The 12487-nt window shown below is 57.1% G+C and overlaps 1 protein-coding gene across 1 annotated transcript in view; it reads right to left on the bottom strand.

The window, feature by feature from the left end:
- Irs1 (insulin receptor substrate 1) overlaps positions 1–9265 on the bottom strand; it is a 59986-nt gene extending 50721 nt beyond the window's left edge. Inside the window, exon 1 of the mRNA XM_070015898.1 lies at positions 4857–9265. Within this exon, the coding sequence (XP_069871999.1) occupies positions 4868–8632 (3765 nt within the window). The 5' untranslated portion in view covers positions 8633–9265 and the 3' untranslated portion in view covers positions 4857–4867. The remainder of the gene's footprint in view (positions 1–4856) is intronic.
- Positions 9266–12487: the final 3222 nt, after the last annotated feature.

The following is a 12487-nucleotide window of genomic DNA, read 5'->3' as shown; positions in this document are numbered from 1 at the left end:
AACTGACCTGTGAAAGAGTATCAGTCATTTGCTCCAAAACATTCCTATGTTTAGAGCTGCAAAGGAGGTTAAAATGATGTAGAACAAAATTCTCAGTTACTGGTAAAGAAATAGGTTCAGGGAAATTTACTGATTTTCTCAAGGTCACCCCACTAGTAAAGGACACAAGCTCTGTTAGAACCTCAGTTCTCACTCCCAGGAGCTGCTTTTCCATTGCATCATCATTCAAGATAGTACAACGCTATTTTCCAGGAATTCTGATAAACTAAAAGAGAAAAAAATAAGTTGTATGCCCTTTCGGAACCCAATTCTCTTCGTGCAAGGCAATATTGAAGACATTTTTTATTTAGAGGCCATTCAGATACACGATTATGAGATTTGGGAATGTTTATGGATGTATTTTTGAACAGAAAAAGATACTTGAACAACAGTACAAAGTAATAAGACTGTTAGATTTCCAGAGAATGCTAGAATGAGATGTCTAGGGATGTCACTCAGTTACAGAGCACTAGCCTAGCACAAGCAAAGCCCTTGGTTTAATTCCCCCAAGTCTTTAGAAAATAAAAGAAAAAAAAATCAAAACATTCTGGAACAACAGAGAAACGAGCTCTCACTGTCAGGAAGCATTGTTCTGGGTCCTGGGAGAGGAGAGGGGCAGGGGGCAGTAATGAGAGTAATATAGGGATGCTGGTTAATGAAGACCCTTATTTGAGGGGTCAGGGGAGCAGAAAATACTTGAAGCATTTCTTGATTTTACAAAGAACAAATCTGAATACCTTTCTATGCCACATACCATTTTTCTCGTTCGGTTTTCTTATGTGCCAGAAGCAATGCAAACCCAGCAAGCTAGTTTTACAAAAATCAAGTTGCCCTCGTGGGAGGTCACAGGTCAAAAGCAAATCTGAATTTTGAGAATTAAACCGAGCAGCATTTCCTTCAAATCTTCAATTCTGGGGAAGGGGCACACGGAGCATCTCCAGATCCTCAGAGCAGAGAGAGGATCTGTCCAAGCCAGTCTATAGCGTCAGACAGAGTTCAAGGCCGGCCCGTCTCTCCCTTCCTCCCCCCCCCCGGCCCCCCCTCCCCGGTGACCCCCGGACAGCGCCAGCCGGGGCGCCCGGAGCCCACCCCTGCGCCCGCCCCTCGCGCTGCTCCGGGCTCCAGCTCACAGATCCCAGGCGGGAAGGCCAGGGAACGCGGCTTCGTAGTAAACCATAGTAAAGAGAGGACGGAAACAAAATGGGGCGCGTCACATGGTCACAGCCGCATTTTTCTCAATTAAAAATAAGAGGAAGCGCGTGTTTCCGGGCCTCGCTCTGCCAGCGCCGCGGCCGTTCTCATTCTTGACACTCGGGTCCCGACGCGCCTCATCCCGGCGGGTGGGGAGGCCCGCCGGGTGCGGGAGCCCCCGGGCGCCAGGGGGGATCTGGGGAGTGGGAAGGATTCGGGTCAACGGCGAGGGTGGTGCCAGGAAAGGCGCTCGGGAGGGGGGGGTGGAGGCACGTGGCCCGGGGATGCAGCCCTGAGCCCCGCCCTCCCCGCCATTCCTCATGCTGATTGGCTCTGGCAGGGGCCAATCAACAAGACCGCCCCGCCCGCCCAGAGCCAGCGGCCACACAGCCGTCCCGGAGAGGGGGGCCGGGGGGAGCGCTCTTTTGACACTGCCAACCACGTGGCCTGGGAAGGGGCCCGGTTGCCCCCAACAACCGACCTCAGACCGGCAGGCAGGGGCGGGAGACCGGAGGGCGGCCGCCCGGCTAGCCTCACCCCCACCCCTAGCAAGGGGGGGGGGGGGTAGGAGGAGGGAGGAGCAGCCAAGAGCCAAATAAAGAGGGAGGAATGCAGGAAGCGGAGGTGACCCTGGAAAAAGGGAAAGTGCCAGGGGCAAAGCCAGATAAAAGGCCACCAGGCAGAGGAGAGAGTGGCGTGGGGGGTGGGGGGGGAGGAAGGGGGCATGATGCTAGAGGTAGGGAATCCTTGAACTCAGGCAGGAAGAGAGGGCAAAATCATTTTAAGGGGGTCATAACAAAAGAATGACAAAAACCAAAATAACGGAACCCCAAAGGGCTGGCTGGGGTCTGCATCTTTGTGTGCCCAGCCTCTGTGACAAATCCAGAAGTAGATGCTGACTAAAAGTAGCTGGGCTGCTATCCTAAGTTTAAGGGTTCTTTTTGGCCTTCTTCATGGGCTCAATGGAGCCTCTGCAGAGAACAGGCCACAAGTTCCACACTGTGAAATTCTGAAAAGGGGGAGGAGGGAGAAGCAATGCGGGGATGGTGGGGAACAAAGGGAAGAAATGGGAGAAAAGCAGTAGCACAAAAATAATAAGTAGGGCAGAAGTTGTAGAACACACCAGACATGGGAAAGAGAAACAGAAAGGGATCTCCTAAGTCCTGCCTGAGCACCTGAGTGGAATGTTTTACAAATGCTCTTTTGGTGGACAGTTAAAATAAGCAGGGATGCTTCAAAAGGGGGCCAGAAAGAAAGAGCAGACACCTCTCACCGTGCTTCAGGTATTACTTGAGAAATACGGATGACAAAGATAGCAATTGGGGAGGAAGCCAGGCAAAGAACTACAAACTCCTGCCCTCATCCTGAGCAGGTCTGATGTCTGTTTCTTAAGATTGACTATGCAATAACATCTTTAAATGCAACAGGACAAAGTCAAGAAAGGAGAATTGAGGATGCAGATATACCAGATTGCATTTAGTGACCACTTAAATCACAGATGCTTTACATCTTACAAATACATATTTTAGAATATATTGCTGGCACAGCTCTGTCAAAATGTGGCCTATTATCTACTCCTGGATTAAAAGTATGATTCTATAATTTTTTTGTAGAATATATTTAATCTAAGAAAGTCAAGAATAGAAGATTAGGGATTTAACTTTTTAGGTTTTGTTTTTCAGTGTGTCCTCTATTTGAGGAGGGTTTTTCTTTTTGCTTTTAAACCCCTTTTTAAAATGTGCCTTTGGTCATCTGCCTTGTTTGTTCAGACCAAACACACTTATTGTACTCTATAAAGAGAAACCTACACAAACTAAGAAAACAAGTGAGAAAAACTTAATGTGTATCTTTTTGTAGCTCCTTTAAAGCCAAAATTTTAACTCTGCTACATTTCTTTACTTTGAATTGACTTTATAAATGAATCAGTTTACAAATGTTTACAGTGTCCCAGGGAGTGCAACTTCCAAAAACATTTGAAATAATCAAAAATTGCATGTTACAGTATCAAATCTGTTTTTAAGCAAATAGTAAAAATAAATGTTGCAATAAATACTGATCAAAGATATGCTTATTATAATAGATCACCAAAATTCTTAGTGTTAATCTTCAGGTACTTTTTTCTGGTTTTTACAAAACAGAAAATGATGGAGTGCTGAACACAGAATCAAAGAAACAATGGCCACATGATACACATATGTATTGTGTGTTATTATTTCCTATGGATAGAAACTCAAGGCTACATCTAATGAATGGGCACCTATTAAGAAGTACAAATGCTCTTAAAGGCTCCTCTGTGAAGAATACATAAAATTCCCAAGGTAGTCAGTTTGTGAGAATAAAGTGTTTCCAAATGTTTCAAACTCCTCATTGCCAGCTCATCACATTATTTGATGACTATACAGCCTCTCTTCTACCCACAATGATGACCACCAGAAAACAGGCTCACAGAACACAGAATGAGGGGCAGGCTCATTTCCTATTACAACTGTTTTCCATTTTTCATATAGCCACAGCCACAGACAGAAGACCTGAAGTCAACTTTTCAGTATTCCTGAGGCATCTACTCTTGAACTGAAAGGAAAACAAACCTGCTAAAAGTGAAGAGTACAATTTCACCCACACAATCAATGCAAACCAAAGCAAAGCAACCTCCTTTCTGGGATTCATTGTGCAATCTTTTTCACCACCAACATGTTAAGTCATTTTGCAGAAGAGATACAGTAGCTTCCAAGTGATAGATCTGTGGTATCTTAGTACAAGAAAAGACAACTACAAGTCAGACACAGTGGGATGAACTTCCACAACTCTTAACTCTTAATGGGCCCCAGGTGCACACAGTTTATTGCTTATCCTTTAAAGAAAGGCTGCCGTACCTGAGATGGTACGATAATATTTCACAAATCTCAGTACAAGAATAAGAAAACGTCACGTGTAGTGACTTTCTTCAGAGATCAGAGATCAACTACTATTTTTCCTCTAAATTCCACAACAAAACCAAACAACCACACAAAAAAACCTTTTACTCCTGAATCTTTTTGCTGCTGGTTATGTTGCCTTGGTATTGTGAAATCACAGAACAAAAGTGCACAGAGCATACTCGATAAGATCAGCCTTCAGAGCTCTGAGAAAAGGATCTGAAGAGTTTAGTCCCCTGTAGCAACAAATATTCGTGGAACACTGTCCCTTCTAGGGGCTGACCTAAATAGAAGGGTCAAAAGTAAACTTCAATACCAAATTGAAAGTTGAGATCAACAAACTTTAGAATTGGTATCAGAATATATATACATATATATATGTATGTATATATGTGTGTGTGTGTGTGTGTATATATATATATATATATATATATATATATATATATATATATATATATATATACAGCTACAGTTAAGTAGTTCACTTGGGACACCCCCTCCTGTGCTGCTTTCCTATGCATTTCTCTGACTGGCTGGCTGGTGCTATGGTGGGGTGAGCATCTACAGGCTCCCACCCACCTTCCCCTCTTGCAAGCACCTCCTCCCCAAGGACCCAGTGGAAAGGAGTTGGGAAGGGGCAGAGTCAAAGCACAGAATTGCAACACAAGGTTAAAAGCAGTTCCTCTTCAGACTGACACCATGAAAACGCACCTGCTGTGACGCTACTGCCGGTCCTCTGGCTGCTTCTGAAAGCTGATGCTGGCATAGGTGCTTAAATCCTCACTGGAGCGGCTGGTGGAGCGGCTCTCACCGCTGCCCACGGGCTGATGGGGGTTTGGGGGTGCGGGAGGCTGCTGCTGTGGGGGGCGCTCCGGAGGGCGCTGTTTGAAGTCCTTGACCAAATCCAGGTCTATGTAGTTAAGACCATTCTCCACACCCCCGGCGGCCCCGCACCCTTGGGCAGTCTCCTTGGGGCCTCCCCCTAGCTCCCCAGGTCTCAGCCACACATTCTCAAAGGAGGCAGAGCTGTGGCGCTTGACCTCCTCGCTGCTGCTGCTGCTGCTGCTGCTGCTGCTGCTGCTGCTGCCCACTGCGGCCCCCGCTGCAAAGGGCACCGTGTTGCCCGCCCGGGTGGCAGCGGGTGTGGAGGAGAAGGTCTCCGAACTATGCCTCCTCCGGCATCCTTGGGGATCTGCACGGATCACTTTGGCACTCTGGCTGCGGTTGGGACTGAGATTCACCCTGGTAAAGGCGCTGATGCCCCCGGGTCCCTGTGGAGGCCCCAGCAGGGAAGCCCGCCCGGGCAGCTCGGCTGCTCCTTCAGGCTCACTGGGAGAGGCGGCCACGGCTGCGGACGAAGAGGGAGCAGCGGCCGTGGCCCGGGGCAGGCTCACGTCCTCTACTGTAGCAAGGCCGGTCCTCATGTCAGCGTAGCTGACGGGGGCAACTGGGGAGGTGTCCACGTAGCCCTGGCTGGAACAACGCATCTGCATGGTCATGTAATCGCCGCGGCTGCTGGGCACGGCCCGGGTAGGCCTGCACACGCTAGCAGCCCCTGGAGGGGCAGGCCCAGCCACCTTGGCCACCTCAACCACACCACTCTCCTGCCAGGCTGCCCTCCGGCCTGGCCCCAGGTCCATGTTCATGTACTCTTCAGTGCCAGTCTCCTCTTCTCTGGGAGCTGGCTGAAGCTGGGATGGGCACCGGACAGAAAGGCCGGAGCTGTGTGGAGCCCTGGGGCCAGAGAAGTAGCCAGGCTGCTCAGTTCCAAATTCAATATTCACATATTCCCCTGGGCTCTTGGGCTCTGGAGGCTGCGGCTGCTGCTGCTGCTGCTGCTGCTGCTGCTGCTGCTGCTGCTGGGGCTGCAGCGGCTGTTCACGAGCCCGCGGTAAGGTGCTGGCCTTGGGGTGCCCCAGGGAGAGCCTGGTGGGTCTGGCCAGGCGGCTGTGGGTCTGCGCGGCGGTGTCCACCTTTCGGGGTAGATGCGGCTGCAGGACAGGATGGTGGGGATGGGGGAGGCCGGGCTCGGGCCGAGGCCCACAGTAACCGCCACCGAGGCTGTCGCTGCTGGTGGACGACGAAGAATCTTCTGCCGTGGTGGCATAGAGAAGGCGGCCGGAGCTGGAGGAGAGGCGGAGGTGCTGGGGGCGGGCACCCTCCTCCGGCTCCCCGGGGCGCTGGGTGTGCTTGAAGGACCTTGGCAGTGAGTAGTAGGACAGAACGGGCTTGTCCTCGGGGCCGTAGTAGCCGTCGGAGGGGCTGCTGGTGTTGGAGTCGCCCACGGGGGACATATTCATGTAGTCCCCTGTGCAAGGCAAGAGTTTGCCACCGCTGCTGCTGTCGGCAGGGGGCTTGGGGTGCGCCAGGGCGTGGGGGTGGTGACCCCCGACCCCATTCGTCCAGAGCTTCCCGCTGACCCCGCCGCCGCCGCCGCCGCCGCCGCTGCCACCGATGTCGGGCGAGCAGCTGCCGCTGGGGGACATCATCATGTAGCCGTTGGGGTCCACGCGCTGAGGATGGCGTCTGACGGGGTTGATGATCTGCTGGGGGGCAGACACGCTCTTGGGGCTCATGGGCATGTAGTCCCCGGTGCCCTTGCGGCCGGTGGGCAGCGGGGCCACCCCCGGGGACATGGGCATGTAGCCGTCGTCGGTGTGGAGGGCGGCGTGGTGGTCGGGCCGGGGGTGCTGGTGGGGTTGGTGGCTCCCACGGCGCTCCAAGGGGTGCAGCTCCAGCCCTTCTTCGGGGTACGAGTGGGTGGGCACGAAGGCCGAGTGGCGGTAGCCGGGCAGCCGGCCTCCACTGCCCCCTCCTGGCGGGTAGGCGGGCATCATCTCCGTGTACTCCTCCGTGGACGACTGCGAGGGGGTCTTCTGGTGGGAAATGGTGGGGGACGTGCCGGCCGAGTGGGTTCTCTTCCGGAACCGATTGTCCAGATCCGCAGCCCCGACGGCGGCGGCCTCGTCCACAGCCAAGGCCGGGCTGGTGCCCAGGCCCGCGGCTCCGGGCAGGTAGCGGTGGCCATTGCCCCCGCGCGACAGCACGTAGTGGCCGTTGGGAGCGGCCAGCGTGGAGACCCCCTTGCCACCCATGCAGATGTAGTTGCTCAGCTCCTCCTCGCCCCGGGCCGGTGGGGTGTGACCCAGGGAATCGGGGGTGACGCTGCGGAAGGAACTGCGGAAGTCGCAAGGGCTCGAGCCGTACTCGTCGGAAGAGATGAAGCCGCCATCGCTCGGGGAGCCGGACACGGAAGCGCTGGATCGCCGTGGGAAGAGACAGTCCGAGGTGGAGCCGTGGCCGCTGGTGCTACTGGACGACAGGCTCACGGGGCTGGTGGCCGACGGGGAGCACCGAGAGGGCATGGGGATGGACCGACTGTGGTTGAGCGGGGGGTGCAGCCGGGAGCTGCCCCGATGGCGGTGCGCGTGGGTCCGGTTGATGCTGGGACTCACGGGGCTGCCGTCCACCGAGGCCGGGCGGGACATGGTGCCTTCTCCGTCGCTGGAGGCGCGCACGCGGAAGGAGCCCGGCTTCCCGCCCACCATGCTGGCCGGGGAGGTGGCGGTGATGCTCTCGGTGCGCGAGCGGCGCGTCAGCCCCACCTGGCTGGGCGGGGGGTTGTTGAGGTGGTGTCGGCGCAGGGGGACGCTGATGGGGTTGGAGCAGTTGGAGGACGACTGGCTCTTGCTGCGGGGCCGGAACTCGTCGCTCATGGCCCGCATGGCCTCCAGGATGGTCTCGTGCATGTTCTGGGCCACCACCGAGTCATCCACCTGCATCCAGAACTCGCCGGGCCCCGTCACGGCCGAACGGCCCACCTCGATGAAGAAGAAGTTCTCCGAGTGGCCGCAGCGGCGGATGTTCATCAGCTGGAGCACCACTGCGGCGGCCTCCGAGTTGAGCTTCACGAAGCTGATGGTCTTGCTGGTCAGGCAGAGGCGGTAGATGCCGATCAGGTTCTTTGTCTGCCCCAGGCCCTTGGGTTTCAGGATCACCTGCCAGACCTCCTTGAAGGCGGGTCCCGGGGGCGTCTCTCCGAAGCTCAGATCCTCCCCGGCTTCCCCCACGCCCGAGCTGCCGCTGCAGCTGCCCCCGGCCCCGGAGCCCGCGCTCCCGTCGTGGTGGTGACCCTTGGCCCGGGTGTGCAACAGCAGGAGCGCCTGATACCAGCTGTCTTGCTCGGCCTCGCTATCTGCCGCAATGGCAAAGTGCTCGTCTCGGGTGTAGAGAGCCACCAGGTGCTTGTTTTTGGAGTCGGCCCGCTTGTTGATGTTAAAGCAGCTCTCGAGGGGGATCGAGCGTTTGGGGGCGCTCGACTTGTGCCGCCACTTCTTCTCGTTCTCGTAGTACTCCAGGCGCGCCGGGCCCCCGGCCTCGCTGGCCGCCCGCAGCACGAAGAAACGCTTGTGCATGCTCTTGGGTTTGCGCAGGTACCCCACCTTGCGCACGTCCGAGAAGCCATCGGCCTCCGGAGGGCTCGCCATGCTGCGGCCGCCGCCGCCGCCGCCGCCGCCGGGCGGGGGCACCACAGGCCGGCGCCGAAAAACAACCGAGCGGTGGGGGGGCGGTGGCTCCCGGCTGCGGCCCCGCACATGCACCCGGGGCTGGAGGCGGCAGAAAGTCCCGGCTGCGAAATCCACGGCGCCCCCCCCCCACCCCTCGCACTGGGAAGCGGAGGGCGGCCGGGGGTGGGAGGTGGGAAGGAGGCTGAAGGAGATCGCAGTGGCTGCGCCAAAGGGAAAAGAGCGAGCGAGCGAGCGAGCGAGAGCCCGCCGGAGTTTTAAGGCGTTTCGTGCCCCGGGGAAGGGTGGAGGGGTGGAGGCAGCCAAAATGGTCCCCCCCTCCAAAAAAAAAAATCCAAGTCTCTTCTCAGCCACTGCAGCCAAGGAAGGAGCAAAGCCGCATCTGGTGTGGCTGCCCCGCTCAAGTCCCGCGCGCGGGGAACGGCGGCGGCCCGGGGTCGGGGGCTCCAGGCGCGCGCGCGCCTTCTCTCTCCCGAGTTCCCCTCTGGAAGCGGCGATTCCCGAGGCAAATTAAATATCCTTGGGCAGGGGGAGGCGGGCTGCCAAGTCCCAACGTTGCACGGGGTTCTCCCTCCTCCCCCTTCTCCTCCTCCTCCTCCGTCTCCTCCCACCCCACGCGGCTCCCCCCCCTCCACACACACACACACACACACACACACACACACACACACACACACACTCACACACACACCGTCGCCGCCGCCACCAGCCGCCCAAATACCAGCTCAATCGCGGAGACCGCGGCGCTGCGGCTGCTGCTGCGGCTGCCGTCACCGCCCGCGGACGCGTCCTCTGCAGCCCGCACCCGGGCCCATCGCGGCGGGCGGGGAAAGTGGCTTTTCCACGCCAACGGCTACGGAGCCGCCGGGGAGGCTAGGGACAGCAGTGCGGAGGGACCGGAGGCTCATCCCTGCCCCTGGCTCCGGTGGGCAGGGAGGGAGGGGAGGGGTGCGGGAGGGAGGGAAGGACGGGGGGGGGAGATTTGGGAAGGATCGCCAGTTCCCCGAGAGGCTCTGCCTCTGCAGTTACTTCTCCCCTCCCTCCTCCTCCACCTCCTCCTTCTCCTCCTCCTCCTCCTGCGCGGAGTTGCCGAGCCCCAACCAAAACAAGCGGCGGCGGCGTCTGGCTCCGCGCGCCCGCCGGCCCCCGCCGACCGCGCCGCCGTCTCACTCAGTCCCGGGAAGCAAAACACGTGATGGAGCCTCAGCCTTAGGCAGCCCGGCCGCCGCCGCCGCCGGGAGGCTCCCGCCCGGGTCTCCACATTCCGGGCCGAGCCCGCCCCTCTCCGCGCCCCCCCCCTCCACCACCCCCGGCGGTGCCGCAGCGGCGCCCGCGCCCGGCCTCGGCGCAGCAGCGCGCGCGGGCAGCGCCCCTGCGCGGCGGGCCGCCCCGGTGCAGCGATCCCGGCCCGCGCCACCCAGGGCGGCCCCCCCCACCTCCCCGGCCCGCAGGAATCCCCTGCGGCGGGCGGACGGGCGGGGGCGCGGGAGAAGCGACGCAGGGAGGGGGGGATGTTTGGGTGGCTACCCGAAAGCACGAGGGGAGTCTGGGAAAACGGGAGGGGGGCGAGCTCGGGAAGACGCAGGAGTGAGGGTGGGGGGCGGCGGGGGGAGCACTGCGGCTGTGGAGCCCCGAATCCGAAGGCCCGGGAGGAGGGAGGGGGCGCGGGGGCGGGGCTGGCTCCCACGGAACAGGTAGGAAGGAAGACCCACCCCTCGGGAGGGGGCTTTTTTGCCCCGGGCTCAGGAAATAGGAAAGCTTGACTTGGGTTTCAGGGTCCGAGGACCCGGAGAGGCGATCGAAATGTTTGGAAGGTTTTTTTCTAAGGGACTTGGGGGCCATCCCTTCACCTTGGACCCCCCCCCAACCCACGGGTTTGCGCCTTAGTGGTTCCACGTCAAGGGCAGTGAGGGGGGAGGTTATGGTCACTATGGACGGGGAGGGGAGGAGGGGGGTGTGGGAGGCCGGGATCACTGGAGGAAAATGTCTCACAGCCGGCCCTGGGAGCATTGAGCTTGCGGATCCATCACCAATAAGGTTTCCAAAAAAGCCCGGACTCACATCTATGGGTGAAGAATGGGGAGTGGGAGGGGGGTAGGAGTGGAATAAAAAGTACCCTCTTATCCTATGCCCAAAGCCATTGGTGAATGTTAAAAAACAAAACTGTTCAAAAGACCCCCTGGGAGTTCCTGAGGCCAAAACCCTACCGTGCAAATATGGCTTGAGATGTTTGTGTCACACACTACTCCCACACCCAAGGACGATTTTAACCTTGACCGCGAGGACGCTGCCCGCGCCCCCGGCTCCGGAGCAGGGGTCTTCTCGCAGGGCACACCGGCAGCCTGCTGCGCGGACTCGCTTTCCCTAGTGGCACCATCCTCACGAGCAAATGCTCCCCCAAACTTGGCCTGTTCTTTTCTTTTTGGGGTGACCTGTAAGCAGGCCGTTTGCCCCTGGCTTGCCCAGCTGACCCTGAAGACTTACAAAGATGACGTGGGTCTCGCTGTGCAATGCTATCTTATTTTTCCCACTCTAGTCCCTGGCTCTTTGCAGGGTTTCTGCCTTCCTTTTGAAAAGCGGAGAGCCTCCTGGGGTCCCCGCTCTCCCGCACTGCAGGAAAACGCGGGCAGACGCCGCAGCAGCACTCGGCGCCGGGCATGCTCACCGGCCAGGACCAGCCTGGGCCACCGCACTGCTCACCCCGGCCTAAGGCGGCCGAGGGGGCGGGCGAGGTTCCCGGAGCAGCCTGCTGATTGGTGGAGAGGCTTGTCTTTCAAGCCTTGCACTGCAGCGGCCGTGGGGGCGGGGGAGAGAGAGTGAGGGTACTAAGGTAGGTTGCAAAGCGTAAGAAAACAGAAGAAAAAGAACCGCAGGCGCCATGCAGCTGCTTGGGTAACGGGAATTGGGGGTATCCCGGGTCTGCAGAGGGGCTCTCTCCCGCACGAAACCCTGGGAGCCTCCGGTTTCTCCTTCCTGTCACCTTCCTGTGATCTGCAGAGGTGCAGCCTCTTGTAGACCTGGTGAACGTAGGATTATTCAAGTACACATGTGGACTGGAAAGCCCTCCCTTCTTTTCCTCTGACAGCCTGGTGATGCGGGCGCACGTGCCCACTACAGCCAGGCTATAAATAGCAGATCATTTGGAAATGGTAACCAGGCTGCATTTACAAGGATGGAAATTCAGAGGGTATCCAATGCTTTAAGATTCTTCCCCCCTTCCCCCACTGCACCCAGGGGGCATGCAGAATAGAGATGGCCTGAAGTTAGGGCAGAGGTGTAACTGAGTGACAGATCTTACTCAGCCCCAGAAAAGGAAGATAATAAAGGAGTTGTTTACTAGTAACAATGTAATCTAGGTCAGGCCAAAGGGCTTTTTACAGGTTTGTTGTTTGGCGCCTAGGGACGAGGGCAGGGAACAGATTTTCACCTTCTGTAGAAGAACTGTTCTAATTCATAGACTTTCACTTCTTTTTTCTTTTTCTCAGTCCTGGGGCTTGAACTCCAGGCCTGGGCACTGTCCCTGAGGGTCTTTTGCTCAAGACTAGTGCTCTCCCCCTTGGAGCTACAACACCACTTTCCGTTTTTGAGTGGCTAATAGGAGATAAGAGTTTGCGGACTTCCCTGGAGCTTGGATTACAGGCGAGAGCCACTCACTTTTTAAATGACCTATTTCCAACCTCTTACCCCCTCCTCAACACACACACACACACACACAAACACAAACACAAGACCAAAACAAAAAAAAAAGCAAAACCCAACCCAAACTAAATAATGGTAATGGGAAACATTTTTTTTTCCTTGAAAGGGACAACTAGG

The sequence above is a fragment of the Dipodomys merriami genome, unplaced genomic scaffold (assembly GCF_024711535.1).
Source record: "Dipodomys merriami isolate MVZ:Mamm:240054 unplaced genomic scaffold, mDipMer1.0.p SCAF_1, whole genome shotgun sequence".
Lineage (NCBI taxonomy): Eukaryota > Metazoa > Chordata > Mammalia > Rodentia > Heteromyidae > Dipodomys > Dipodomys merriami.
The sequence above is the reverse complement of the archived record's forward strand: the minus strand, read 5'-3'. Positions and strand labels throughout refer to the sequence as shown.